Source organism: Enoplosus armatus, chromosome 12, assembly GCF_043641665.1.
Source record: "Enoplosus armatus isolate fEnoArm2 chromosome 12, fEnoArm2.hap1, whole genome shotgun sequence".
Classification (NCBI taxonomy): domain Eukaryota; kingdom Metazoa; phylum Chordata; class Actinopteri; order Centrarchiformes; family Enoplosidae; genus Enoplosus; species Enoplosus armatus.
In genome coordinates, this window is record NC_092191.1 from 1,635,618 (window position 1) to 1,661,051 (window position 25,434).

Consider the following 25,434-nt stretch of genomic DNA (forward strand, 5'->3'; position numbering starts at 1 on the left):
AAAGAGTTACCAGGATGTGACACCACAGTGTGAAGTATTGTTTCAACTTCTAGTATGCGAACGAGAAGGCACAACAAACCGTCCTGATGCAGACTGTGTGATGTCGCGGTCACTTCCCTTCTGCATCTTTTCTTCGCCTTCGTCACCTTCAGCTGACAGAATCATAGGTGCAGAGTGATGTGCACCACATGCTGTTGCTGTGGAAGGCCCAACAAGACTACATACCTCATTTGTCAAAGCCCCCTTGAGCAACACATGGAAGAGTTTTCTGATCTGCAGGGCGACGTCACACGTCTGCGCCGCGTCACAATATCAGTGCTGAAAGAGAAACCAGTTTCAGGATGTGACAGCGCTGTGGTTAGGGTTTGGTTAGGTTTAGGCACAAGAACGACTTGGTTATCAGAATCAGAATCAGAAATACTTTATTGATCCTCGGGGGGGGGAATTATACAGTGCCGGTGCTCCCATTCAAGAATAGAAAGAAGCATACATTTAGAAAGAGTATGTACAGAAATAAGATATGAAAAGTGAAAAGTGAAAAATAATGGTGCCTATGGACAGAAAAGCCCTGTTAGCAGACTCAACAAGCTGCTGTGGTCATTACCAGTGACACAATGAAGGTTCATCTTCTGGGGAACATGCATTTGTTCAGTCAGCTCCGTGACAATCTCTCCATTACAATTCAATATTTCTTAACATTAAAATCTTGACCTGATGGTGGCGCTGAAAATTAGAGTCAGGGAGTCACCAAAAGCATCTGAGGCCCCTGAATATCCACAGCTATGTTCATGGTAATCTGTCCAGTAGTTGTCTAAAAGTCTTAAGTCTTAAATTAAACAGTAATGAGATTATTGTTTGACCTGTACTTCAATTACTCAAAACAGGAGCTGTAATCTCCCACAGAGAAAAAGCACAGTAATCAGATCAGAGATGGAGGAATAACAGTCAACATGTAAGTGATGTAAAAGTTAATGTCCATTAGTATTAGCATAGTGTGAGGCGACTCGGCAGGAGGGAAGAAGCAGTCATATCGTCTCACTGTACGACACAGTCTCCACCACGAGGGCTGGAACGAGCCGTCACCAACTCACCCGGACGCCATTTATCTTCCAGACTGACGGGTCAGTGTGTGTGTGTGTGTGTGTGTGTGGTGATGCTGAACAGGTGCATTTTGCATGTCTTTGTGAACGCTCCTCTGACCTCTGATGGCTTCCCAGACAACGGACCAATGGTCTCCATGGAGACTGATAAGAGCATGCCTTCCTATGAACTGACTGTTTAATCTGTAATACTTCAGTAAACTTTACTGTAAAAACTGAACATGAACATTTTTGGGAGTCAAAATGAGAGTCAGCTGTTTCAGTTCTGTCTGTAATGTGACACTCAATAAGTTGCTCACATAATTAAATCATTTTTTTTATTATTTGACTTTATTTGACCAACAACAGAGATGATGAGAATGAACAGGAGGAACAATTACAGCAAGCAAAGCCTCTTTCAGCGTTCGCTTGGGCTTCTAATTATAGTCGGCAGACTTGAACTCCATCGGCACACCGGCCCGTAACAGTATCAGAAATCACACACATGGCAGGCTCACTAATACACGTTATACTCCTTAACTCCACCTTCTGAACCGTCACACCCTGTGAGGGCTGAATGACCTCTGACCTGCAGCCCGTCTGCAGTCGTGCAGTCACTCCTCTGGCATCCTCATGTGTCACCAGCCACAAGTCGCTGGCTCGGGACACCAACATGACATTCCCACAAATGGCCGGCGTTGTTGAGGCATGTGCTGAGTCGACAGCCCTGCATGTCATCATCATCATCATCATCACTAACATATTCCTAGTGTACCTGCAAAGCCCTCGCATATGGGAAGAGGCTAAATAGAGTCACTGTAACGAACTATAGCTGTCAGAGGTGCAAGTGTGTAAAGTACAACATTTCCATCTGAAAAGTATTTATATTTTAGAGTATTTATTCTCTCAGATTATTCTTACGGTACTTACGCCGTCTCTCGGGATCTGGGCTGAATTCGGATTTCCAGTTAGCAGCGCTCAGCTGACCAAAGTGTGCTTTAGCCGATTCTGGTGCATCATTCATCACAAGTCTGACATGTTTCTGGCAACCAGGAGCGCCACATTGAGGCCACTCTTGTATTAAGCCATTTTGGCTACCAAGGATTTATTACAAGGCTGCTGTGACGGACTGCGTGACGTTGTTTAGTGTTATTTCTTCCACCTGTTGAGCTCAATAGAAGCATGACGTTTATCTCCACCATCTTTACAGCTGCTGTACTGCCAGAAAGTCTGGGTGGATGGATGAAGTATGTATGTATTATAAGACCTGGATATGGCTCAGCCTGGCTTCCATTGTTGCCTAATGGCCACTCGCGGTATTGCAACGAAAAATTCCCCTTTGGCCCAAAAGGCATTTCTAAAAGAGACGTCTGTAAAACTGCAAATAAGGTAAATTCTGATTCTTTCTATTATGATCCATGGACTGAATGAGCACCATCTTTGGGTCCAGAGCTGAAGTGGGACAAGAAGGCTTTGTCACCTGCCAACTGAGCAATCATATCCAAAAACATGCTCCTCCGGTTATATTTTCACCAAAATAGTAGAAACACAGTTTCAGTCTTCAGTTCTTGCTTGTGATCAGACACGTGCATTGGTTTTTTCCCATCTCCAGCTCTCTCATTGGCCGGAACCACCTCATCCTAGCTCCCTCGGGGTGAGAAGAAGAAGATTTTCATGTGGTGAAAGTTGCTCTTCAGGACACGATGAGGTGAAACTGCCCTTCACACGGCAGCAGAGTCCAACATGTGACTGCAGAGGAGGTGACAAAATGTGCAGGTGGGGCTGCTGCTGTAAATACACACTTTCTAAAACACACTCGTGCTCACATGCATAACATGTCTCACAGATAGTCACCCATACACAAACTCATGCAGACGCTGTCACATGAACTCAGTCACACACGGGTCTGCTAACACACACTCATCTAATACTTACTGCAGCACTGTCACACAGAATCATACATGACCGACACACACACACACACACACACACACACACACACACACACACACACACCATCTACTGCAATGTCACTAATAAAAATAACTTACATGTCTTTTAATCACACACATCATCCCAGAAATATGATATAATAATGTCTTTTCTTTGTTTGACCTTCATACAGAATCCACTTAGAATCATATGAAAAAGAAATAAATGGAAATAAAAGTAGATAAATATTACACCCCTGTGGTGACATCAGCCGTCTGTAACAACTGTGCTACTTCACCAAAGCTGAACAGTGTAGGAAAATATTTATAACACCCCCACATCAGCCAGAGGATGCACACCGCTGCTGCGTTACCGCCCGTTAACCTCCACTTTACTGTCCTTAACTGGAGGCCAGAAAGTCTCCGCTGACTCCCCGACTCTAACTCTCTAACTCTTTAATCTTAAGTGAATTATGGAACAATTTGGGAATAAACCTGAAAATGACAACAGCCGTGATTAAAATCCAGACGTCAGTCATTTGTTTGTTTCTCCATCTGTCATTTGGACTGCCTGCTCGCTGAAGTCACACTTGACAAAAGGGACGTTTTTGTTGTTTTTGTAATTATGTTCACTGTTTTAAGAACTATAGTATTTTTAGAGCTACAAATTTGGTCACATTTTGATCAATGTGCTCAGCAACTTCATGGTTATATGACTTTCATTATCTATCTCGCACATTGCAAACACTCTTACACTTCATACTGTGAACGTTTGCACATTCCCTGAGAAATATATCTTATTGTCTTATATTTGCCACTTACTGTGTTTCTGTATGCACCAAAATACCAAAACTGATTCCTCGTATGTGTGAACCTACTCTGCAATAAACCTGATTCTGAAATACAAGATCTTGTGTACGAAGAGGACTTCTTTCTAACACTGTTTCCTTTATCAACATGTCAAATACTGTTCGAGTGTCACTGACTAACGGGGTATTCAGCCTTACGGCTACAGTAGAATCACACTGAGGATAATATACTTATATTATCCAAGGTTGAAGCTGGGATGTGGCCGCTGCAGCTGTCAGTGAGTCCACCTGAGCTGTCTCGTGCCAGGCGCTGTTTGCCTTCAATATCACTGTGTCTTTCTGTCCGGCAGACTGGCAGGAGTCCAGAGCTGAAGGACTCAGAGGAGGTTTCAGCCACCAGTGCGATGTGACAAAGGAGGTCTTTGGAAACTAGACTGAATTCAGTCTGACGTATTAGTTTATCAGAACAGATCAACGAGGTCCTGGTTGTTCAGAGATGGAGATGGATTCTGATGAGGGGATTCAGTCCATCCTTTAATCAGGTTCACACAGAAATAATAACTTTGAGTTTTGATCTTCTGTTGCCTCCTAATTCTTACATGCTTCTGAAGAAAGAACGCTTTCTCCCTTTTAATAAGTATAATAAGTACAATTCAAACATGCATATAAATATGTTCTTGTTCTACCAACAAAAATACAGTGAAATATATAACATATATTGTTGAATATTATTTAAAAAAAGGTTGAACCTGGATGACAAACAAATCTTACTGGAGTCAGTTGTCATCAGTTGTTCTCAAACATATTTATTCATTAATAATTACTGAATAAATATTCAATGTATTTATCTATTTATTTACGGCTGTTATTTGTTTTGTTTAGATGTTGAACTACTGTTTGTTTAACATGAGATACCGACTCAGGCGGTGTCAGTTTTTATTTCTTGCTGTATCTGCTTACTTGCCCTTTTTGAGTACTTAATAAGAGCCCCACAGTGGCCACGATGCTCCTGTGTCATCGATACGAACGTCTGTTACAGTTTCTCACTCCGTCCTTTTCTGTTTTCTGTTTGACAACCTGCAATGAATCAACCAAGAGGAAGTGAAACTCGCTTGTCTTCCCACTGCAGCTTCGCCAACCCAGAATGCAGGTTGGGTTGTGAGTACCGAGACTCTCACTCTCACTTTCTCTCAGTGGAAAAAATATTGCTTTCTTGTTGTTCCTTTCAGTATTGATAACACTCATTATCAATCTTCTCCACCCACACAGGGAAGAGATGAGTCCACGCAGTAGAAAGTTGGCACAATGCATCCTGTACGCGTACGTGATTTAGATTTGATAAATATAATGAATATCTGATTAAAACAACGATTTTTAATTCAAACAGTACTTCATTATGATTTTAACCACAAAGTCTGTTTTGTCTTTCAACGTGAAAGCCCCACCGGCCCCCATCACCCCCCAGGACCTCAAGTGGGAGAGCATCAGCTCCAAGTCAGTGATGGTCACTTCTACACCCCCGTCATTGAGTCCATGCTCACCTCCTCCATCACCATCTGGTACGCTGCTGCCGAGAACCAGGGCAGACTGCAGCCTTTCATTCGCTCTGCTGAGAAGGTGATTGGCTGCAATCTGCCACCCCTCCAGGACCTGAACTCCTCCTGGACTCTGAGGCGAGCAGGGAAGATTGTGGCTGACCCCTCCCACCCTGGACACTAACTGTTTCAGACCCTCTGCGGTCCATCAGGACCAAAACCTCACGCCACAAGAACAGAACAGTTTCTTCTACAGCTGGACTCATCAACAACCATACACATTTCAGCCTGACATATCTGCTGTTGTTGGACACTTTGGTGTCTTCACTGAAACTTCAAATAAATTCACCTTTTCATGTAAACCCAGAGGGTATTATGGTGTTGAGGGGTCAGCAGCATCCCTGTGGGTCATATCAGGAACCACAGACACCTTGAGACTACATAACTCCTACATACATACATAGCTCGCATGCCATCTGATGCACCTGCTCTACTACAGTGTATATACGCAGCAGGTCGTCATGAGGTGTGTGTGTGTGTGTGTGTGTGTGTGTGTGATGAGGAATGACCAGTGACAGAAGAAGCATTGAAATCATGGTCATATTGTTCTGTCTCTCTTTAAAAAGAAACACCATGATGAATGAGTGGGTGATTGTAATTGTTGCTGATCAGTCTCTGCAGAGATGATGAAGTTTGTTGTCGATGCCCGTATGTACCACGCTCCCTGAACTTTCATTCACCAAAACCACATCGAGGCGGTTCTCACCAGAAAATCAACAGATCCAAACAGAGCATACATGTTTTAGGCCGTTAGTTCTGTCAGCCACACCTTCGGATAGTCAGAGCGAATCCAAACAGTCATCAACAGTAGAAAATCAACATTTAATCTACAGAGTTAGACAGGCAAAGTGAAGATATGGTCATACTTTCTGATCTCAACAGGTTTTTAGGCACAGGGACATACATTTAAAAATATCATATATTATAGCATATATTATTCTATGTAGCATAAAACCTCTTTACCATAACAACGTATGCACTTCATCATCGGCTGTACAAAAATACATTTAAATCTTTCTCTTTCTCTGCACATTGTTGGTGTTTGTGTGCATTTGTGTTTGTCTGCGTGCACGTGTAGGTGTTCCTAATGTTTTCTTTTCTTGGTATGTATGTCTGCATAAGTGTGTGTGTGTGTGTGTGTGTGTGTGTGTGGTCCTCGTCTTGCAGCTGTGGTTCAGCCAAAGTCGATTCGTGGCCGGTACTCAAGAACCATGGGATACGTCTGAGGGAGAGACAGAGGAAAGAGAAACTATTTCAGAGAGAGAGAATCGATCTTTTGCTCCTCACACTGTAAAATCACCAGAAGATGAAGACGAACACTGAGCGGAATAATTGGATAAATACCGAATCACTAAAGCTGGAAAATCCTGTGTGCGTATTATCATTTATTGAATAGACTTTTAGAACGTTTTTAAAAGGTGCAACAACAGTTTTTACATCAACAACATGCATTTTCAACCCTTGTTACACCAATACAACATGACAGGCATTGAAACACACACACACACACACACACACACACACTACTGTTTCTCCAGACGCAACAAATAGGACTGAATGAGGTCAATGTGAGCTAAATGTCACAAAGACTGTGTCATATTGAAATATGTGTAATACAGTAAATACACTGGTCAATTTTCTATCATTTAAATGCGATGTAAAAAATACATTTTATCTTAAATAAAAAAAAATAAAACTCAGCTCATCAGCCTCAGCATTCCTCCATAATCTCATCCTTGGTTATATAATGTCCACTCCCATGCCATTAAATTATATAACAAACCTCTACATGTTAAAAGGAAATCCTCTACTCATTGAATCACCCTGTAAACAGAGCAGTCTGAAGAGGTGAATACTGTATTTTTCAGGTTGTCAAATGTAAATGTAAAAGTTGAAGAAACATGAAGAGGGCTTCTTTTACCAAGTATCATATTCACTTTCGAGGCTGTGAAAGTGTCAGTGGACGATAAATCTGTTTTCTGACATAAAAGACTTTTATTTCATCTGACTTCAATCTGCAGGTTTCTCGAATTCAGTTCAGAGTTAAAGAAGAACGTAAACCCGTTTCCATGAAACGGTCCAGGATCCACCTGGCTCTGCTCTGCAGGGACGGAGGCCAAGTGTCTGATGCAGAAGAAATGTGAAAAAATAAAAAGTAATAGAGGCCTGGCTGCTGCTCGCTCTGCTGAAGCCCATTTAAAAAGTTCATTTCCAAAAAGCTATAAATCCACTGGAAAAGCACAGATGGTCTGAAATGTTTCATTCAGTATATATATATATATATGAAATACAGAGAATCCAGTGTGTGGAAGTGTTACGTGTATAACAAGCTCTTTACGTTAGCTTTAGGTTTACCTTTTAATATTAGACAACAAAGAACTTGTGAGGACGTGAGGAGCAAGTTTTTGTAGAAGAAATTGGACACATGCATCATATATGTAATGTATCCTTCAATGAAAAAACATTGTCTGTGAGCATAATACAGGCATCAATTACGTTTCTCATTAAAACGTAACTGGGAAAACACATTCGTTGGAGATGAGGAGAGAAGTTGTGACCAACGAGGTGAAAAAGTGGGCAGGAATACAGATCTGGGTTCCAGACGTTGTATTCCACCATAGAAATACATGTAAATAGAATAGAAAGGAGAAGGGATTTGATTCTTTCTAATTCAGGCTCAGCAGTAAAAACAAAAACTGATACACCACAACACAATGCAGTTTATCTTATTTCAAAGAGCAACCAAACAGCAACTCTGCAACTCGAATCATGATGTTGATCTGCCATGTGGCATCGTCATGGTGAGTGTTTAGGATCGACCTTCAGTTTTTCAGAAGTTAACAGTCACTTCACATCGGTGCCTTGGCCCAGGGGACCCCTGACCTCTCAGGCCCCTGCGTGGGCTTGTGGCCTGTAGCCCGACTCAGTAATCCATCCATCACTGTGGTTAAATAATAGAAATGTCAATGCTGACTACTTGTACATTCCTGCCTCCTTTGGCTGTGAAGTACATTTGAAACAGTCAAAAGACGTGAGCTGCCCTTTTCATAAAACATTCAAAAAGAAAAAGGCAAGTGTTTGTGTCGGAGCAGCTGCAGAGTGAAGAGTGTGTCTCCTGTTTTTTGGAGTCTGTCTCCTATTTCTGGCAGCTTGAGGCTGCTGGTGCAGCAGAGTACAGCTGCTGTCATCTCCTCCGGCTTTCTGCATTTTGCTGCATCATGTCTCAGAAAAAAAGAAAAAAAAAAAAGAACAACACTGAATCCAGCCTAACCCGACTGTCACTGCGCCTCTTTCACTCAGCATTTCTGTCTCCAAACACTTTAATTATACTGCACTAAAATACGTTCTGTTCAGCTGTCAGCTGGTTTTAAGGGATTTTGTTTTGGTGTCAAATGACTGAAATGTAGAATCATCCAGCACAAGCAAAACTCAACAAAGGGAAAAAATGAAAACTACATCTTCTGTCAAATGGTGTTTGGTATCTCCAAAAAGGACAATTAACTGGTTTTGTATAGTACATATCCCACAGGGCTATTATCATATATTAGATTATGCTTAAAGCATTTACAAGGACAGTCTCAATTTAATGCTGATGCCTCTTAATGACCTACATAAGGAAACGACACCATCAGCGAGAAGACTGGCTGTTTCTATATGGTCATTCTTAATGTCTGTCCCCAGACCAAACAATTTACAGCAGACTGGAAGAGCCTGTGTTTACATAATCCCAGTCACAGCTTCACAGTGGGTTGCACGTTAGTTAGTTAAAAGGAAGCAGAAGGAGATTCTTCTTTAGAGAATTGTATTTTGCAGGTTATATTTTGTGGTTATGGCTGATACCGGGTCAGCAAAGAGGAAAGAAAATGAACTGATCGAAGAACAAAAAAATGCTAAAAAGCACCTTCCAGTATGTGTAGCAAATTTCGATTGCCAAGACTGACAATGATTGATTTGTGTTGCGTCTTTCTTTCACTTGCTTCCAAAACAAATGCACGTGCTAGCAACATCAAGATCTTCATGACACACACACACACACACATATATATATATAGTTGCTTTAATGCCAATATATTCTACTTTAGTGTCTCTCCCCTGGTGTAAGGCTGCACTACAGCTCATGAAATAAGATGACAAAGGTTCCTCCTCTGGGGACCCTGAATAATAAATCTGTCTGTCATCTCTTGTCAGGATCTCTTGGAGGAAATATAAGAACTGGAGCTTCTAGTAAGTTTCAAGATCAGTCACCATCTGAACGGTCAGTCTAAAAATGATCTTTGCCTTCTACTGGAAACGAAAGTGATATAACATGACAGTGTTGGTAAAATGTCTTCCTGTGATTAAACCCCCCCCTGTGCACTTCTTTGAAGGCAGAGCTACTGTTGCTTGCTAAGTTGCTTTCTTTACTGTTTTTGAATGTACGGATACCCTTTTCTCCAACTAACATCTTCCTGCTCAAACACTGTGTCAAGACACTACTGTCCCTCCAGATTGTTTGACCTATTTTGAACTCCACTTCTCGTGTGATGAGTGTGGTGTGTTTGAGGGGGTGAAGAGGTCTGGATTTCTCTGGATGGAGCACTTGCTTGGAGGTGTTTAGGAAAAAGTTTTGGGTTTCACTCTTTAAGTTTTGTTCCATCATTCAGGCCAAAAAGTTTCCTGCTTCTGAACAAACGGTGCCAACACCTGAAACTGATTTGTGCAAACGAGGTGAATCCACTGCTCCTCAATTACTGGAGGGAAGGAGGGACTCTGTCACAGCTGCAGTTTGTGACTTCGGCTGATCTCAGAAATACATTTTGTGCTCAAAAACAATGCGATTACTCTTTCTAATCTAATCTGAGAGGCAGAGTTGACCTTTGTCTGAACAGAATAAACATGGAGAGAATCCGTGGGACGGCTCTGTCTGTCACTTAGACGGTGAAAACAGGTCACAAGTCTTTATGACACATCTCCCACATCTCCCCATCTACTGCATCTGTTCAGACTTCGATCATATGACAAAACAGATTGATTTTACATCCTTTTTGTGTCATTTTATACTCCACAGATGAGCATCTTGGCTATTTATTGTGCAGTCCAAAATATATATTTTTCATCCTGAATCTAAGGGTTAAATAGATTGGTATGTTATGGTGTATGGATTTAAAATCCTTTTAATATTTACTACATCCCCTCTACCATTTACTGTGTATGAAGTTTTTATTGTTTTTTATGAGTATGTGATTTGGTGCATTGTGTTTTTTACTGATATTCTTTTAAATTCCTCTTAATATGTTGGTTCGTGTTATCACAGCCTGTTTATACACTCAGAGGCCACTTTATTAGGTACACCTGTCCAGTCTAATGCGATCAAAAACATATTTTTATTCTTTTTTTTCCCCTCAATATTCGCTCCCGGCTACTGAAGCATGACTAACGTGGTTTATTTGGGCAACTTGAAGCACTTCTTTAAGGTCAGAGGAAGACGTTTCCGATATCAAACCTGAACCACTGTCTTTCTGTCTTTTAGTAGACTTAACCCAACCACACACGGGACCCCCATCCACCCCGCCCTCCTGTCAGGGCAGTGTCAGGATGTCACACTTCCTGGAATTAAAACATCGTCCAGGCAGCAATCAGGTTTCTTGCAGAACATATTTCATTTCGGTTGGTCAGTTTATGTGATTTAAATTAGTGAAAGATTGACAATATATTTATCTAATGTGATGTGAAACTACAGCTGCAGAATCTTTTCCAAGTAAAATGTTGACAGTTAATTTAAACAGAAATCAACCAAACTTAACTGCTGAAGGATATAATGAACTGTCAGTCAGCAATAACCGACCTCAGAGTGTGTTCATTACCCAGGCGGAACAAAGATGTTTCTCTTTCTATTTCACAGATACGTTTGAGTCCCTTGTTTTTATAAAACCACCGCGGTGGCAATCAGAAGGCAGTTTCCTGTTCTGACTGGGACCAGATTAATCTTTTCCACGCTCCCATGTGAGTGCAGCCGCCCTGGCCGGCCTCCGCGTGTCTCGATGTCAGAGGGGAAAAATGAAGCCAAGCTGAGGAGTTGTCAGAAGGATGAGACTGATGAATGACTCGTATCTCTTCTGTCTCCATTCCTGACTCTGACCCCCCCCCCCCCCCCCCCCCCCTCACCCATCACTCCTCTCCTTGCCTTGCCCTTAACCAGACAGGCCTCAAACTGAATTCAAAAATAATTTCTTGGTGTTTATCCTTCTGACTCACCAGGCAGGACATAAATAATTCTGAAGGACTGACTTCTGTCTGTTGTTTTGGAAGACGAAAGTGGTGGGCAGAGCGGCGGAGGAGGAAACTCTGAAACACTGCCGAGTAGATTTTGCTCGACATGGAGCTACGTGATAAAAAAGAAACTTCACACAGCATTTTAACTTGAACGAGACATCTTCAAATGCATTCAAGTGACTGCGACCGCTTGGCAACGGCTTGAATGTAACAGACGTTTATTTATATGTAAAAGTCAGGCACTTGCTGTAACGTGAAGACCAGTTTAAACCCTGATGAGTAGATGTCTTTTGACAATGCTTACAGGGAGGACCTGGACAGGTTTTCACCAGGTAAAAACCAGGTTGTAAAAAATGTACTTCCCCTTGTGTGGCAAAATCTGCTCTCCTTAAGCAAGCAAGTTCCAAGTGCTAAGCAGGACTGACGACAGCAGGACTGAACGGATCTGATAACTTAGCTCTGATCTGTGGTTTGGATGCCCAGCAGCCTTTTCAATACAAGTCCACTTCACAATAATCACCAGTGTGCTCCTTGCAGGGATGACTTTGACCAGAGCGGTGCGCTTTGAATGATTTGTTTTATTGTCCTAAATCCTGCAACATAATGTTTGCATAATGTGTGTCCACAACTTTCCATATGGGATAAAGGCCCAGATGGAAAATGACATGACCTACAATTCTGACAATCTGTGCACGCTAAACAGACAATCTGTATCTCATTATTACATAAGAAGGATGTCAGTTCAAACTGGATTATTAAGGTCAAACAATGTGTGTGTTGTTGGGAAAACACGCCCATAACATCCTAAATAATAACAATTTAAAATAATGTTGACAAAATGTTGTTTACAAATTAAGGTTGTGTAGTTTTCTGCTCATTATGCAGTATGATTATATAATGACTATATATATATATATATATATATATATATCTTTCCCCTGCTCTATATCATCCTCCTCTCCTCCTCCTGCTGACCTGGTATCGGAGGCCTCCTGCGGTGCCAGCTGTCTGCACTCCTCAGACAGGACCTTTCATTACACACACACACACACACACACACACACACACACACACACACACACACACACACACACACACACACACACTGGCCCACTGAACCCCAGAGTGGACTGATGACCCTCCAGCCTGAGGCCGAGCGTGCTGTCACATTTCAGATGAAACCAGGACAACTCCTCCTGCTGCTGGGTGCGTCTGCTCTTGTACTTCTATCCTTGTGAGGACCAATTAAAATGTTTCACCTTGAAAGTGAGGACGTTTGATCCAGTCCTCATTTCTTTAAGGAGAGTCTGTGGGTTCTGTCTTGAGGTTAGAATCAGGTTTAGGGCAAGGTTAGGGTAAGGCTTGTGTTTAGGCAGGGTGCTGTGATGGTTAGAGTTAGAGTTAAGGTTCTCACAAGTATTATAATTACAAGCATATGTTTTTTTGTGGGCATCTGTGTTAGACTCTAATCCCCTAAAGATCAGCAGTGAAGCATTTCCTGTGTTGACTCTCACTATGCACCTGTTCGGTGTTCACAGTGGAGTGGAAATCAAACAGTATGTAAACCTGAGGCACTACAGTACACAGTGTGTGGCTAGTTGTTGTGCAGTTAAAAGGAAAACATTAAGGCTCTGAATGAGTTGCACAAACACAAAGTGTGTAAATGTTTGGAAAAAAAAGTGTTTGTGTGTGGTATGAGAGGTACAATATAATCAATAAAAGGAAGTAAAACTTTCAGTTAAGCATGAAAGCAAGAGCTTCATCTTTAAAATGTGACTTTCAGCATTTTACACTAACAACATAACAACGTTGAGAAAAGTCTCCTTTCAGCCATCTTGAGTCATGACAGATTCTTGGAATAAAGACTTTCTTCCTGCAAAAACTATTTAAAGCTGAATAGAGAATCATTCAACTAGTACAACGCACAAACACGCGAACACACACACACAGTACTTGTACTACTTTCATTCTTTTGCTAACCTTAACCACACTGTTACTTCTGCTGGCCTGACCACAACCCTGATCGCTGCTGGAGCCTGATTCTAAACCTTAACTTAACACGAAGCATTAAACCATAAAATAAAAATTTAACCTCGTGGGGATGAGCTTTTAGTCCCTCTGAGTGAGTGAATGCATAACACACACACACACACACTTTCCTGCACCAGTGCACCTACACATGAGCATGCAAACATGTACACATAAACAGGAAGTGAGAGCGACAGCCTTACATTCTCTCCATGTAGCCTCCATCGGGTCATGTAGATGAACTCCAGAGTGTGATCTCTGCCCATGATCTCTCCGTTACACAGCACATCCAGCTGGACAGAAAAAACAACAAGAGATAAATTAAATAAATATTTTCACCACGCAAAATTAAAGAAAAAGATTAAAGACGCAAGTTCATTTAATAAAAGGGTCAAAATGACAACGTGGTGCAAAAACCAGTCAAAGGGCGATAAGATGCAGAGAAGGACGAGGGAAACAAAACTAAAAAGGATCTTGGTGCTAATGCACAAAATGAAAGGGAAGGGGAAGTTCACTGTGGTAATGAGAGGGAGGCTGCTCTGAATGTGTGAGTGTGTGAAAGACTGAGCTAAAACTGGTATAACACACTCACACAGCCTTTAGCAAATATGGAAGCCAGCAGCTTTGAATCCTCTGATAACGCTGACTGATGATAATGGTAGTTGGGATGGAATATTAATGAGCATCTGGCTTCATAAACACTGACTGGTTGGAGTCACAGTTCACCCGGTCAGAGTTTGACTCCACCTTTACTCATTTGCTGTGGCTTTTGCTCAGACTGCCTCTGTTGACCTTTTCATTCAGATGTTATTTCCTTGAAGCTTACTGTGATTGTGATTTGCTGTCTCATTCTCATTGTGTGGCAGCTTGATGACTGAGTCAACAGAGAGTCCGTTACTGTTCAAACCAAAGCACCAGCTAATAACAACACGTCTGACAGCAGTTTAGGTGGATCGAGTAGCCATCCGTCATGGAGGTTTAAAAGTATTATTTCCAAGCTTTTGAGGAAAGTTGCTATTTGATCCAGAAATTGAGCTAAGCTACGCTATTGTTACCGATCAACATACCTTCAAATAACATGTAGACGTATAAAGGTGTGCATGAAAGGGGTCAATGAATTTGTCTGAGACTGGGCGGGTAAAGAAATTGTTCAATCCCTTTAACCTTAACTGGAGGAGTGAATGTGTTTCTCACCTCATACGAGCTCGGCAGCTTTAGTTTAAGACTGAGAAACTTCTTAATTGTTCCCACGGTGACTCTACTGGAGCAGCGGATGAACCTCTTCATCAAATCCTAATTGGACGAGAGACAAATTCTATTACACCGTGATTTAATGAGAGACCTAAAAGATAAATGTAGTTTTTATTCAAACCATTACAAGGGATTAGATACTGACCATCCAAGAAGCTTAGAAACATTTACAAACCAACGTCTCCCCAATGTCATAAAAAACTATAAAACTATAAGGCTTTGCTGTTTTTAAGGTTTATTGACCAAGAAATCATTTAAATAAAGTGAAATTATTATTAAAGCACACACACACCGTGACAGTGCTCTCCCCCGACTGTCCCGTGTTGCGCAGGCAGTCCAGGCAGATGGCTATCTGAGGGTCACTCCTGTGGTAGTCTTCATCACCGCCATCGTCACCATCTTCACCACCACCACCGTCACCATCACCATCATCGCCTCCAACCTCAGGCAGTCCGAACCTCTGACACCTCAAGGTTTCTGCTGCTGTTTCAGACAAACATTCACACACTACTGAGTACAGTTAGCATGAACAGTGAGGTGTGACGTCAAACAAAACTCCAAATATCCATTCAAATGTTCAAGATACAGTTTAACGGTTTCATTCAATTCAACTGTATTTATATAGCACCAAAAATCACAACAAAAGTCATCTCATGACACTTTACAAATAGAGCAGGTCTAGACCGACTCTTCAGGATATTATTACAGCGATCCAACAGTCCCCAAGCAAAAACATGATGATGATGATACATGATACTACTGAATTATTTCCCCCTCCAAAGAACAGTAGAAACCCTGTTTGCCCCAGAAGAGCTTTATGTTGATGATGTATGAGAAAGAAATTCCCCTGCAATCAGCACTGCCCCACATTCATTTGATGATTCATATGATGATTATTCACATGCTGGTGAATCACAACTTTCAGTTTTAACTAACAAAGGTGCTACAGATACAGAAATACAGATAATATTGCCATTTTCACACACTCTGAATGGCCAGCAGCTTACCTTGGCCGTTTTCTTTGGGCTGATTCTTCTTCCAGAATTCGAGTTCCTGCTGTTCCTCTTCTGGTTCAGGTGAACAACAGATAAAAAAGGCAGTTTTAACAGCACAAAGAAGAAGGAAGGGTGACTCTGATATTAGATGAGCTACTTCTCTCCAGATAGAGACCTTGTGTTTTAAGACGGTATTTGTGTTCAAAGAAGTCAATTTCTCTTAACTGAATTTAAGTTCTTCGGGGTGTAATGGAGGGATTTGGGAAGGTTTATGTTCAGTTGATGCATACAGGCTCCTTGGCATTAAGGTCTAAAGACAGAGACCCATTATCTGGACTAGACCTAAGCTTATCAAACAGGCTACAGTAAGAATACTATCCTGGCAAAAGGTTGCCTTTCCTTAACTGATTTATAGGCTGGGGAATGTATTGTCTAACATGAGCAACCTGCACTAATTTGACCACGACTACTAAAAATAAACACCATCATGGCTAATATCTAGTCCCCAACAGCCCTGTTCGGAGCTATGGTGTAACCTGGACAAGCATTTCTGTCTCTGTCTCTGTTTAAAACCTCTGCATTTGAGGCATTTAGTTGATTCTGTCAAAGAAACCGGCACACACACTGCTGCCGTTATGGGACTCAAACTCGTGAACAGTCAGTCACACTGCAATGTTGTATTCATACTGAATAAACTTTGATTTATTCCACACTCTAAAGAACAATTAAAAGACAGCCACGGGCGAGCTTGATTTGAATGAGTGCAAAGAAATGCTCTGCACGGACGTGACACGTGTCGGGTAAAGAAAGAAAACCATAACACAGAACTCGTACAAGGCTGATTTTAACACCGAGCCCCACTAAAATACATGATATCTGCTCCATCTTTCTGCTGCCAGAGCGCTCTGTCAGCGGAGGTGAAGTTATGGAGTCATAAAATTAAAGTACCATCACAGCTTTAGTTAGACAAGTTGACGTGGCTTCTTGTTGGCCCCGCTGCAGAGACGATGTTGTACATCATCATCTTGTTCTAAAATTCTTCAGCTTCCGCCTTTCTGAAAATGGGACACTGACAAATGAATACTGATCTGGGCAGGAGCTCCCTTCCATCTTACAGGAGGATCAGAACTGCACAGCAGCACCCATGAGCTTGTAGGGATTTTGTTTTGTTCGAGAGCACTTTTCAGCCGTGCAGGTGCCATTCGGAGGCCACTGGATCTGATTAATTGTGAAGCAGTTTGGGTCCTGCCTTTTACGGAAGTTGCAAGGGCTCTAGAAATGTGGACGGACATTAACCAGAGTCATAAGGACACCGTTGGCTAGGTGGTTACTACAGACATTGTGTGGTTATGAGGGGGTGTTGGGTGGTTGGTAAGGTCTTGCTAAATGATTGTAGTTAATAAGATAAGATGTTCTTGGTGATTGCTAGGTGGTTGCTACAGACATTATACAACAGATTGCCCCATATATTAATGTATCACGCATGTATTTAGCACTAATAACAGTATTCGATCAATAACACCCAGTAATAAGGTTAAAAAAGTTGCCTTGCCAAAGCAAGGACACTAGTAATCCACTATGGAGAGTCATGAGAGAGCTACAAAGACAATGTTCCTGTGTATTTCTTTTTTCTTCTGATATTTTGTTATTAAATGTTGTGATTGTTGTCTTTCTTTGCCCATATGTAATTTGGTTCCTCCACTGGTTAAACCTCATATATAAACTAGCATGGGGTCACAACATTGTTGCTAGTCTGCATGCTGAAGGCCATTTGTGCGCAGTAATAAATCTGTTGCATGTCTTGTAATAAATTATGTGATCGGAGTGCTGTCCGTTCACTCAATTATTTTTCCTACCTCCCATGAATAGTCACATAATTAAACAAAGAAAGATTGATGAAACCATCTGGCTAACTCACTTTCTCTGAGCCCGGGCACCAGCTTGAAAATGATCTCCTCCAGGGTGTTGTCCAACCTGAGAATATGCAGAGAGAGAGAGAAGAGTGTGAGAAGGAGGTGGAGCGAGAGGAGGATGATGAGGAAGTGAAGAGGAAGTCGCACGGGTAGAGGAGAGGGATCAGGTGGGCGGAAAGCCAAGAAAAGAAGTCAGGTGGGATTAAAAGATGTGAGACAAAGGGAGGAAATAAAAAACATGGAGGAACAAAGGGGTGAAACACAAAACAACAAAAACAACAAAGAATAGGAGGTGGTAAATACGATAGGAGAGAAGCAGAAGGATCAGGAGACAGATGATCAAACACTAGACAGACGAGAACAACAGGTGGATCAATACAATGGAGGTGAATGGAATTAAATTTGTGGTACTCAAAGCATTGGAAAGCTAGCAACACAGTGTCTTCTAAGATGAAGTGAGAGACACAGAGCCATAAAGAAGAAAGAGGAAGAGAGCTCAAGGGTGACAAACCCTCAGTCAAATGAAAGAGAGGACGAAGTGAGACAAGAGAAAGGACATCTCACCTGAGCATCTCCAGTGGGTTGGTCTCATGGACCTGAATGCCACATTTAGGACAGTCATTACTGTCCTCAAAGTGCTGCACAATGCAGCTCTTACAGACTGCAGAAGAAACAACATCAACATATTTCATTACATTAGGTTAAGTTAGTATCTCCTTGCTAGCTTGATCGTTAGCAGATAGCTTGCTCACTCACGAGCCTGAGTAGCTGACTCTCTAACTGTCAATCACCTCGTGCATCGAATATCAACAGAAGAAAAACAGAAGAAACCTGCTGTCATTCCAACTTGGGAGAGTTTGCACTTTATTAACGGTTACCACCATTCTGGCCTCTAAGTGACATCGTACAAAAAAGCCTAAATTAGCTGTTTTATTGGGTTTCATATTTGAAGCAGTTCGTTAACATGAATGTTTTTTGCCTCTCAGCTGCTCACAATAAGATTCTGAACAGTATGATATGAACGCAGCGTCCTAACTAACCAGCTAATTGACAAAAGTGGGCGATGATGTGTTCACACAATGCACTGTGGGGGATTCTGAGCAAACCAGATGACGTGAAACTATCTTGATGAACTTCTGCCAGTTATTTGAACCCCTTGACATGAGAGTCGTGCACCGCCACCTTAAGTAACAAAGAAATCTGTGTGTGTTTGCGTGTTTGACTCACAGGTGTGCAGGCACTCGGTGACCGTGGTCGGTTTAATCAGGTAACCTCGACACAGGTAACAGGTGATGAAATGGTTAAAGTCTCTCACTAAGTGCTTCCTTCCTGTAGCGGCCATATTTGGAGTTCTTTAGCAACGCTACAGCGAGATACTGCCCGGGAGTCGGAGTGACAGTACGAAGCTGAAGGGAGACGTCACCTTCTAGCTTTAGAAGAGTCAGACGTCCATTCACAACGATGAGGAATGGAAAAGATTACAGTTACAGGCTAATATTGCCTGCTAGAGTTTAATTAGGATTTTAGTTTTAAGCTGAGTTGGCTGTAAAGGGTTGGGGTCTTCACACTGGCCAGTGTCCAGGATAGTGCATACAAGTGTTCACTATCCACGATTTATGAGAGAGATAAGAGATCCTACTGTGTAAAATCCTGCTCCATCCTTGACTCAAATTCTATTTTGTAGTCAGTTTTTGTGTAGGAACATCTCCCACTCAGATCTTATTCCATCTTCACTGAACCATGTCAGTCCCATTGAAGAAAAAAAAGACACCAGGCTTGTCCAGTCTGTGCGATCCTGTTTCAAACAAACACGTTTGTTAAATTCCCAGAATTCCTGGAGTGTAAGATCCCTCCCTGTCTCCGCCAAAGTGCCATTTTTAATCCATGAGGGGTCAAAGGTCAGCTGCTGACAGTGAGGCCAAAGACTGGTGCGTAGTCGGCCTCATCCCAGTCTGTTCGTTCATCATTACGGAGCTGCTGCTGCTGCTGCTGACGTCATTCTCCTAGTGGCACATGGTGACACGGGACCTTCTGATGACCTTTTAACTGAAGTTACCTAAAGACAATAAAACACAACAATCAGGCTTGATGCACACATGCTTGTGCTCTGTGCAGAGTAAATATTAAAAAAAAACATACAGGAATGCAAAGATATATTAATGAAGGTGTTCAACAATATCAACAATCAAGTAAGATCAGAAAAAGGTGTCATTGACATGTAAAACCGCCTTCAACACCAGGGACATTATCAACACCCAGAGAGGCTCCATGGGAGGACCTCAGGCTGTAAACTGGCTCACACTTACTTTAAAGGTCAGTGATAAAACTCAAATACAAGCCAGACACTTATTAATGTCACCTTACTGACTTTCTGAGCTGTGAGGATCTCAGTAGGTTTAATAACGTCAGCTGGCAGCTTTACCTTTTACATATCAAACAAATATTAACTGTATATATTAACTGTTAAGTGTCTGAGAAGTGAAGTGATCAACTCAGCAGGTGGACTTTGTTCACGAGCATCTGAAAAGTGCTTCTTATAAGACTGGGAGAGAACTTTTCTCAGAAGCATCCAGGACACGAGCATGCCTCTGTTGTTTATGATACTGAGTAACTACTTTTACTAGTTAACTATTATCTAACAAGTCGTCCAACCTACAAGACAAAACCGATCGTAACCGTCTTCAGACACAACCACGATGAGCGCGTTGTCAGTGCCTTCCAAAACACAAATGATTCATACACATTGTCTGACCTGTGACCAGTTTGGTAAACGTTTGGTTACATTTTTAGTCACCTAAAACTACTCTGTAAAGGCTGGGGGAAGATCACGGTCATGATTTACAAAGAACAAACAGTTTTGGCTGTTGGTGGGAGGTTTCATGACGCTGACGACGTCACATTACTTTTATCTTTGCAGTCATTGTTCACACCGATGTGGCTGTTTTTCTGGTAAGGACAGCCAGACTAAACACTAACTGAATTATGAACGTCTCCATATTTATTCACAGACGTACACAATAATCAAGTTGACACATACGCAGTCATCTCACTCGCTTTTGTAGCTGCGTTATCTTTTTCCCGTTCCGTATCCGTATTTTGGTTTGCTCTCTCCTACCTCTTTTGTTATGAAGCATCTCACTCTGTAATTAATATGATTATTATTAACTAACAGTGACGTGAACGGTCCAACAGGATTGTCGCAGTTCTGACCTACATGCATCCGTCTCTGGATTACCATTACTATAGATAGCTAAACCCTCCAACTTGCCCCCATTCCATCCCCACTTTGATGGATTTGAATGAATTCCTGCTTTCTCTGCTTCAAATACAGATACTGCGCTAAATATTAGGCTTGACGGTGGTGGCTGGAAACCCACTCGGAAGTTTCATATTTATTGTGCTAAGTCTTTTCTAAAGCTTTTGTTTTCATGGGATGGTGTCAGTGCTGCTGTTACAGTTACAGTAAATGAAGCGAGCGAGCCAGTAAATGTTTCTGGATGTGGAATTAGTCACTGTTCTCAGGTCTGATTCATTCCCTTTGTAAACACACAGCGGTCTGTCCATTACTTGATAACAGGCTACCATCAAATACTAATCATCATGCAAATGACTATAATAACAGTTACAGAACAAACTGTTTGTTTAGCGGGCAGGTTGTATTTATTTACCCCATCCAACATCTCGTGGGACACTTCTTACTGCGATGGCTCCTATAAATTTACCCGACAAGCAGTTCATGTGGGGGGGGGGGCACAGCTTCATCATATAGGACCATGATTTACTCACGATCATAGGGGGGTTAAACAACATATGATTGTGCCAGAAGTAAACAACACAATGAAGCACAAAAGACTGTGTAAACTCACCACTGTGCATCGCAGACATATTACAAGTTACTGTAGGGATACAGTTTGTGATACTGCAGCTCCTACCTGAATATTATACTATATTATATATATATATATAGTATATATGTATAGTATAGTGACAAAATAGTTCCCATAAATTAAAGTTTATGTGAGCTATCTTTAGATGTTTGCACATCATGAGGAGAAACCAAGAAAAGTAGTTGTTCAATGTTATTATGTTATGTTATGTTATATGATGATATTTCAAAATTACAAAAAGTTATTATTATATGTCAATTTTATATATAATTGTACAATTACGAGTCTGTTACTGACTATGTAATGAAATCGTTTTGTTTATTTTAAGTCTTTATTAATGGGAAATAAATAAATGTGTTTAGGATGATAGATTTTCATGGGATTCATCTACCAAACTTTTTTCAAAGCGAAGATATATTTTAAAAGTTTCTGGATCCACAACAAAAGCTAGTCATTTGCTCCCCGACGCGTGGCAAAACTTTCCAACATGTTTCAAAATCTGCCAAAACATTTTAATACTAATACAGCATTAATACTAGTATTTAATACAAATGCTCTGCTAACAACAGACAAAGAAATAAACAAGTATAACAAGTTGCCCTCCGGCGACCGTATACGTACTGTGATGAGGCTGCATGAGTAACTAACTGTGACTTATGGGTCAAACCTGAGCATTCATTCAGACAAGTGGCTGATTAAGACATCATATTATGACAAAGGTTGAGAGACTAACTCCTGATTTTGACATGAATAAGTGTGATATGTAGATGAAGTGGTTTGCTGTGCTGTTATTTTAATAGGCAGATATATTCGAGGCTGTTCCAGCTCCTTCTGATTAGGTTCACACTTTCTTCTCATGTGCGACTTCCTCATTTAGAAATGACGTCACTCCGGCTGCATGTCGACACGCTGTGTGTGCGTCAGGTGTGTAAACAGAGCTGGACGCCTGCAGCAGACAGAGGAAGCAGTGTGTGCTTCACTCAGACTCCTGCTTCTTTCAGCGGGGGTCGCTTTCTGCTAGAAACATCTCCAGTGCGCAGTTCAGACCTCCCCCCCCCCCCCCCCCCCCCCCGTGTCCGTCAATGAGACACACTCGCGCGCGCACGCGTCCACACACAGAGCGGATCCGCTTATCTCATCGGCGAGGCGCGTCACGGGCTACGTCACCTGTGTCAAAACAACATCAATGGACGACAAACGCACATTACGGTGACACGCACCGATATACGGTGCGTGTTCAAACGCTCGTGTCCGCACACGCGCGCGAGCATACGCACATGTAGCCGCTGGTTACTGTATATGCATCTACACACACACACACACACACACACGTAGACACGCGCACGCAGCACGTCTCGACAGTAAAAGTTGCACAGCTTCATGTCCGGGCCTTTTAACGACGCCACCGGGGAGCGCACCGCACGCGGGTTATTTACCATTTGCGTGAACATACCGTGATCCCGCATGTGAGTGTGCACGGCGACGCACTTTGCGTTTCAGGAGAGAGAGCGAGAGAGGGGGAGGGAGGGGGGGGAGGTCCAGCCAGCAGCGTCAAAGTTTGGCTGTAACGTAACGCGACCGACGTCGGCTGATGAATTCGCCATCCGCGCAGAAATAATGAGAAATAATAACACATTCCTCACCTCCGCCCACACTTTCCCTCTCCCCCCGGAGTTATGGATGCCGCGGCTGGGCAGGAATGTCCACCATGACACTGCCAGGTCCTCCTGTTCAGTCTGGTCCGTGTACTGGGTGAGGAGAGAACACGGAACTGGTCGGCTCGGATCTGCCCCAGTCCGTCCAACAGCCAGGCAGGCAGGCAGGCAGCAGAGAGCAGCGGTGGGCGGGGAGCCACCAGGCAGGCAGGCAGGGAGGCAGGCAGGGCTCGGAAACTGAAAGCGGTTGTGTAACTGAGTGACTATTGGCCTATAACACACATACACACTCATGCACGCACACACGCACACGCACACACACACACACAGCGCCGTGTCTGCTGTGTGGAGTGATGAGGAGGGATGGAGCACAGGCAGCTCCAAGCTTCATAGAAATTATAACGAGATCAAGTGAAGACATTATACCCTCAAACAACATGTCTGCACCATCCAACACACACAGCAGCACATCAGCCTCTTCTGCCGCTAACTGTGTCATGAATGAGCTGATTTACTCTCATATTTATGAAAAAGTTTTTCATCTGTTATAAGGAGTCACAAATGAATCAGATTTTTGAGGAGGTAATCTCATGAGGAGAAGAAGTCAAATTCCTGGAAAAGTTATTAAGCAAATATGTATATAAATATGTATTGATCAGCTATTACGTCTTAATCAGGTTCTCGTGTTGGAAAACTCTCCTCAGGGACAGAACAAAGACATTAGACCTTCTGTAAGGTCCTGTCTGATTGTCATTATCATCCCTGATGAAGTCATACGTAGGCTCGCGGTGCTCGTACATCTTTTATGAAGTGCCTCTTTCTTGATCTTGTTTTGCACCTTGTCGCATTATTCAGATGAGCGTACAGAGAAAGTTACCGTACAGTCGTGAGAGGAAAGCAACTATAAGATACTAAATCAGAATCATTTCTCATGGTATTCAAAATCATGTAAAATCAATCAAGATTTCTCATGGTGGGTTTTTGTCTTTCATTTACTTTCCTCGGTTCTGAGCAACACTTGTTATTGTTAAATGTAATTCAGCCGTATTTAGAAATGTTTTTCATCATGCCGGTTGTGACCTGATCGCTCAGCTGGTTCTGAACGTTTGTGTTGTTGATTCTGACCTTCAGTGAATGATTTGTCTTGAACACGTCGAATGCTTCCAGCAACAGTCTTATTGGATTCTTTTTTTAAGGAAATGTTCAATAAAACTGATCATTTGCACCAAACAAGCCCTGAATTGCGGCTCGCTCAGTTGAGAAATCAGTAGGAGTGAAAAAGACTTTCCTTCTGTTCATCCTCCTCCTGCTCCAGCTGAGGTCGAGATGTCAGGCAGAGAAAATAAAAAAGAGAGAGGGATGTTGATGTGGCAGGAAGCAGGGAAGAGGCGTGGATGTCTACCTTAGTACCAGGTTTAAGTAGCAAGACAGAGACATTTAATGACGTGTTCCCCACAGAATGAATTGTAATAACTTACTTGTTGATTGCTTTTCTTTGTCTTCGGTGTATGACCATTTATGGTCATCCCCAGCAGCCTCAGCTGTACTCTTTTTGCTTTGTGCTAATTCCAAACGTTGAATGTTGAGTATGATAACATCCTAAACTCAGGTGGCCGCACTGAACATCAGCATGTTAGCGTCGTGCCATTGTGAGCATTAGTATGTTGATGTTAGCGTTTAGCTCAAAGCACTGTTGTGTCCTAGTGCAGCATCACAGAGCCAGTAGTGTGGCTGCAGACTCTTTGCTTTGCATCTTTGGGTATTATACACACACACACACACACACACACTGGAAGACACCCCTATTTTGCATGTCTTTAATTGTGTGTGCTTACGGATGTCCATAATACAACAAACCCAAATGCATGTGGCAGCACTGATAATGATAATGGAGTACATGGATTTTATTTGTGGGTCTTTTATCTGTCAGCACTGTTTAGCCTGACTATGCACCTCTTGTCAGCTTGGAATCAAGAGCACAAACTTCCCACCTTGCTCATCTCACCCAGAGATTTTTTAGATCCTTCTTGTGTGAGTTT

The 25,434-nt window shown here is 42.2% G+C and overlaps 1 protein-coding gene across 2 annotated transcripts; it reads right to left on the bottom strand.

Annotated features, from left to right (window-relative positions):
* Window positions 1-6,217: 6,217 nt before the first annotated feature.
* pcgf5b (polycomb group ring finger 5b) lies at window positions 6,218-23,533 on the bottom strand. Of its 2 annotated transcripts, none has more exons than XM_070915920.1 (9): window positions 23,384-23,533; window positions 19,081-19,909; window positions 18,418-18,514; window positions 17,859-17,914; window positions 15,953-16,012; window positions 15,238-15,425; window positions 14,889-14,987; window positions 13,898-13,987; window positions 6,218-6,636 (listed from the first exon to the last, which is right to left on the bottom strand). In XM_070915920.1, exons 2-9 carry the CDS (start codon window positions 19,193-19,195, stop codon window positions 6,589-6,591), a joined length of 753 nt encoding a protein of 250 aa, XP_070772021.1. In that variant the 5' UTR covers window positions 19,196-19,909; window positions 23,384-23,533; the 3' UTR covers window positions 6,218-6,588. The 2 variants fall into 2 exon arrangements, with proteins under 2 accessions (XP_070772021.1, XP_070772020.1); XM_070915919.1 differs by having other exon boundaries at window positions 15,238-15,428.
* Between the last annotated feature and the right edge of the window lie 1,901 nt (window positions 23,534-25,434).